General features: G+C 39.1%; 1 protein-coding gene across 1 annotated transcript in view; it reads right to left on the bottom strand.

The window, feature by feature from the left end:
* The window catches only part of LOC116686021 (bcl-2 homologous antagonist/killer-like), a 10,642-nt gene extending 8,732 nt beyond the window's left edge, over nucleotides 1-1,910 (bottom strand). Inside the window, 1 exon segment of the mRNA XM_032510939.1 lies at nucleotides 1,642-1,910. Within this exon segment, the coding sequence (XP_032366830.1) occupies nucleotides 1,642-1,708 (67 nt within the window). The 5' untranslated portion in view covers nucleotides 1,709-1,910.
* Nucleotides 1,911-6,197: the final 4,287 nt, after the last annotated feature.

Genomic DNA, 6,197 nt, shown 5'->3' with positions numbered 1-6,197 from the left:
ATTGACAGGTGTCTTGCTACGAGCATGAGTAAGTGCAGTGCCAAGTTTGACGTTGTTTGGATTAGAAATACAAAAGAATGAGTTTGCCACGTTCTCTGTCAGGAAAATATAGTAGTACAATGTCTTCCTCTGATGTAGACGTAGACTACACTGTATGTCAGAAGTAAGCTGTACAGTGGAGTTGCACATTAAGGGGTTTGGGGTCCTTCTGGAAGCAATTTTAGGGTACAATTTAGTTTTAAAGAATTCTACAAGCAGCAATACCACGGACCTAGCAATCGGCCCGACGGGCACTGCACTAGTTGACATTGATTACATTGAATAGGTTCTTAACTAGAAACTCTTTCTGATGAAATGTGCGTAAATCTTTAAAAAAACATAAAACACAGCCTTTGGGAAATTGTTTAATACTATTATTTATACTCTTGACAACATTTTACAAATAATCCTTCAAATATAATCATTACACTTATCTTTGTATTTCCAATCGGTTAAACAAAGACATGTATGCAAATGACCAGTGAAACGTTACTATTTTTAAATGTATGCACTTTTTCAAATTCACAACTATATCAAAATAGCGTTTTTAGAAGTGTTTTTTTCACGTGTGCTACATCATCATTCCAATGCTATCAGCGGGAATTCTGTCATTGTGCCATCCCAGTCCTGTCTAGTCTTTGACCCCATAATTAAATGGTATGTGTTGTTTGACAGTCAAAAAGCTTGTAATGTTGTTGGTTCTTATATTGGTTCATATATACCAGCCCTTTAGAGGACAGCTTCACAGTCTCAACAATAGACATACAGTCTGACTCACACTGCCTGTTTATTACCTTGTTTGTCACCAGGTGCACGTAGGTTACCGGGTACAACAGACACAATGCCTGTATTAATTTGTATAACCAACACATTAATAATCATACACATATTTCATAAGGTGGCTCAGCGGTTAGTACCTCCGCCGCGCACCAAGAAGATAATAGGTTCGAATCCAGGCCGAATCTGAGCCTTTCAGTGTAGAGTGGCCTTTGAGTGGGTTTCTACCCACCATACAAATATCCATACTAGGTGGACCATTGTCCTAATCAAATAAGTTCATCTAAATTAACTGAACACTTCTCCTAACAAGTGGGAGTATCTTGTTGATCCGTAATTTCTTTTGAAATGACCACAGGACACTGACACATGAAGCATTTTGAACCTCCAATAGACTAGCCTTAACGTAGCTACACAACACAGTAAGCTGGTAGTTGTATTCCCCATTTAAATAACTAGGGGTGTCCTCCCGAAGAGTGGCGTTTCCCATAGCGCCACCCTGCCGGACAGGGCTTAGCTAGAGCAGGTTATGGTAAATCGTAGCACAGATAACTGATTGAGATTTAAGCGAGGTTGGAGTCAAGTTCACCACAATAAACGACGAGTTTGTTTAGGTCACGATAGAAGGAAACAGCATATCGACGGGGTAACGGACATCGACACACAACGGTTCTTACGTTCTTTTAAAGAAAATGTGACATCCCTGGTACCAAAATACTAATACTCAGGGGTATTCAACGAAATGTGTTTTTAAGAGAAAGGCTGCTAACGTTATACGTTAGCTTGTTTAGCTGTACCTGCCGGCTTTTACGTTAGGCTACATACCTTCTCCACCTACGGCGCCCTGGAGTTCCTCTCCTTCGTCTATCTCCTCTTCTCGGCTATCAGCCATTATAACTTCTAACTTCAGTCAGCTCGGAGCGAGGAATGCTTGTTAGTTTGGTTCGAACATTTAGTACTAAAGTTAGCTTGTTTGAAGAAAAAAAAAGTCCCAAAAGTCCGGCCGTGTCTGTGGGGTTGAAAAGTTTCACTGTACACTAAAGAACAAGGAAGTGACACACACACAGAAGCGCGCGGTAGGCGGGAGGCACGAGCCGGTAGCCGGACTCATTTGGGAGGCCCGCCCCATCAGGGTAGATGCTGAGGGCTCAGAGGGCTGTTTAACAGTTGTACTCTTTGCCTTAAAAGTATAAGCAGAATATAATGTTACTCAGGAAAATTCTCCTGAACACCAATTTTCTACAACGCTAGAATATGATGCATAAATACATCGTTTCTCACTCTCTCGTGGGCTAAAATATAAATTTCCTAAGTCATATTAACTTCCACTGCTCGCTTTTATTACAGTGTACAATTATTCGTTTTTGCAAATGACAAGTGATCTCATTGAAAGGGTTCAGTTAAGCGCAGTAGCCCATTTATGTATATTTTTAGACTATCATTCAGTCGGGCCACGCCTTTTATCACGGTTTTTTCCTTCCTAGTTTCCTTGTTTACATGTTATATGTCTAGCTCCCTCGTATATGGACATAGAAAAGAAAGACACCGAAGAAATTGGACTCTAAAATCTAGAAACCATAAAGATAATGAAGTGATACATTTCATGCTCACGGTAAACATGAATGTAACAGAGGGATATCCATCAGTTATTTCCACCTAGCCAAATATAATGTCAAAAACCATTGAGGTGTTCTCTCCCTGTTGTTTCATACATGGACAGTAGTCTACACTATGTAGTTATTGGTTCAGTGAACTTAGACTGTAATTTGGTAGGATTGTACAATTAGGATATGTTCTTAAAATTGTACATTCCTCCCAAATTGTAGTCATTAAAGAATACAAAAACTTGATCAACTAAAATTCTTTAAGGTACATTGGTCCACTACAGAAACACACATGTACAGCACTTAATATATGTCCCATAGTAACTAACAAACTTCATTTAAAACTTTTGCAACTTTATCAGCCTTTTCTAATTATCTCAACAACTGCAGTAATATATTAATCAAACTTCTAACAATAAGATGTTTTCAAACAGCAATATAACAGTAACAATGTCACATTAATACTTAACTGAACAGCAAAATGCACCTGTAAAACCACTAGTGAGTGAACAGAAAAGGCTCCAGGATGAATAAATCCTGGCTGTTAGCCTGGTCAGGACCAGGATAACTGGGAAATCCCGGCTTAATCCTTTCTCTTGGTTTTGTGAAATAGCCCTCTGGTCAATGCTACCAACACTACAATGAAGCTCTTAGGTGTATATGCTGTGATATTTTTCTGCCACAGGAGGGCAGAGAAGATCCATCTGAGCAACATCTAGCCATCATGTAAACCAAAGTCATTGTTGTGGGGCAAACAAAAAAAACCTCAAAGTCTGTGCTTACCTTAATATTCTGTCCTTGAAGAGCAAAATCTCTGTGTTATCCTAATTCTGATTTGAATTATAGTAGCATAGTCACAATATATCAACAACAAAATTTGCCCTACCACCTTAAAATACCCTTTAAAGATCAGGGACTTCTTGTCAAAACATTTCATGCTGCAGATGTGGACAATTTGTGTCATGAGGCAAGCAAGAGATGTTGCTCATGTATCCAAGGTGTCTGGTGACTTTGCACTTTATTGTGGGTCGTCTTAGCTTTTTGTCATTCTGCATTCTGTCATTTTTTTTTTAGATGTTATTGATGCTGTGCTTTGTACACTGGGCAATGTCCAGAGACTATTGTTGGTCTTCTAACCCACTGGTGTTCAGGTCACCCCTTATCTTCTACTGTGTTGCATGACTATGTTGTCTTTCATGTATTGTATACCTCACTGTAAAAACCAATTGCCCTCCAGGTACAAACTAAAGTTGAACTTGAAAGTTCAGAAACTTACATGTGTTCTTCTCTAGCAGGCTGGACTATACTCTAATGCGCTGTTCACATGTCTGGCCAAGAAACCAATCAGAAAGCTTCAGCGGATCCACAATGCACCTGCCAGATTCTTACACTGGCTACCACTTGCTCACAGAATCAACTTCAAACTACCCAGAATTCAAATTGCCAGAATGTAGAAGTAGCTCTTAGACTTGAGACAATGCTGTTTCATTTCAAATCTAAGCTGACAAATAAATGTAGTGGAGTAAAACGTAGACTTTAAAAGGTGCAATATGTTATATAGTTACTGTATTTCATCAGAAAATGACCCCAGTGTGTCATCAGATATTAAGGAAACATGCTAAGTTCGAATACTAGAATTTTCTCCTTTTGAAATTTTAGTTCTGTGACGGAATATCTGTTTGTGTTTTGGCCTGCGGGTTGGTATCAACTGCTCATTCAAGACAGCCTGGAGATGTAGTTCAAAGATGGAGACAGCGTAGAGCCTAAAAAGACTAATTTCCTCCTAAACTTCACTGGCTATGTCTACATTTTTTTGCAAGTAATTAACTGGAGTTCTCTATATAATTTAATGCAAGCACATGCATGTTGAAATGAATGAAAATGACTATCCCTACGTACGTTAGCCGTGATATAAATGAATGAAGCGCAACGCTTATCTGTTTAGAATCAGGATCAGAATCCGAAATACTTCCTTCGGGGATCAATAAAGTATTTCTGATTCTGATTCTGATTCTAAACAGGTAAGCATTGAGCAATGTGCAGTACAACAAGAATATGGTGTTTTTTGAAAATGAAACCATGTATACCTCTTCTGGTACAACCTCAAAATACAATTATGAACCTGAAAATGAGCATAATAGCACTAAAGAAGGCCAGATGCAGATTTTCAACACTTCTAATGCGAGTTATCCAGCAGAGATTTACCTGCTGATAGGAAATGAGGTAGATAGCTTGGTTGGCAGAATGCTGAACAAAACATTTTTAGGCGAACAAAATGATCCGAATAACTTTGATGAAGTGAATACACACAGTAAGAAGGTCAAAGTTAGAGACGAAAACACAGACACAGCCAAAGAGGTCTATTTTAACGTCCACAGTGTGGTTTGCATCCTAGCATGGTAAGCGTGGCTAAGCCGCTTTCCTGATTGACAGGTCCTAAAGCATCCCCTGCTACCTATTTTAAAATAAATGGGACCATCATTTACTAAATGAACATCATGCTGTGTTGAAGAAGACCTCAAACTTGCGATTGAGACCCAAAACTCAATAGGAAAATGTTTACTGAGGTAATAAATCAAGAGAGAAGTAGGCTCATTTTCTCTTACAGTAGACTTGTATAGAAACAGACTTCTTTTTGGCACCTGTGGAGTCTCCCTCTACTGGAAAGGAGATAGAATGCAGTTTCAAGGGACATCTGCATCGTCTTCACTTTTCACACTTTCCATATGAAGCGCTCTTTATTATTTTTTACATTCTATGGGTAAAAGGTACAATGATTTGTCTTGAAGTGGGTTAGAAATATATAGTAGTAGCACAAAATAGAAACACTCACAGTAAGTACAGTTTTGAGGTACGTGTAAGTTGTTGTCATGTAAAGTTTGTCTCCACCACTGTTAAAAGATGTCCCAGTCAGCTGTCATATGAACAAAGTTGCAGAAAATCAGCCCAATATTAATAATGCTAATATTTATTAGGCTCATTAATAAAAATGATCAAAAATTGGAGTACAAGAAAGAACAGGGAACACACTTAAAACAATTACATACTCCATAACGATGCAGTTCTCCCTGATCTAACGTACTGTTCACATCTGCTCCGTGCAGCTGAACATGCTCAATGTCCTGGAATCTGAGGGGAAGAGAATGGGCGTACAAATTCAGCTGCACAAAAATGCAAAAAATTCACTTTATAGAACTCTCATATTCACTGCTTCCCTGTTTCAAGGGGTGGGTGGTCTTTTTGTCAAAGACCCTCTCTCCAGTTGTTCCCACTGCAGAACCAGACCTTTTTATACCCCGGACAGTCTGAGCCCCTCCCTTCCTCCATCTGCTGCAGTTTCCTCCATGTGATGAACTCCAGGTCCGAAGGTTACAATGCTTCCCCCCCCCCCATATGGCCTTCCAGAGAAATCCCCTCCTTGGCTCCTGCTGGCCTCTCAGCAGACATTATTGTGAGGCTGAGACTCCTCCTTTTACTGTAAAGTAAATTTTTTTGACTAGATAGAATATATTGGGCAGAGTAGGAGTATCCAATTGTTTTCTTAAATAACACACTATTTTCTCCCATCTTTGATCCTATTCCACAGCACATACAGTGTATTTTTTTTTAAAGGGGAGGATTTACTTCATTATGAACACAACAGACTGTATTGTGAAGACTAATTGAAAACAATTGTTTGGCTAATAATGTGATGTTCGGTGAAGAGTAGTTGACGCTCCTTTCTTAGACTCCCATGGTGGTCTCTCATGCTGTCTTCTCATTTATTCTTCTATGAAA

The sequence above is a fragment of the Etheostoma spectabile genome, unplaced genomic scaffold, assembly GCF_008692095.1.
Source record: "Etheostoma spectabile isolate EspeVRDwgs_2016 unplaced genomic scaffold, UIUC_Espe_1.0 scaffold285, whole genome shotgun sequence".
In the NCBI taxonomy this organism is placed as follows: domain Eukaryota; kingdom Metazoa; phylum Chordata; class Actinopteri; order Perciformes; family Percidae; genus Etheostoma; species Etheostoma spectabile.
Note: the sequence above shows the minus strand (reverse complement) of the source record. Positions and strands in the feature narration are given on the sequence as shown.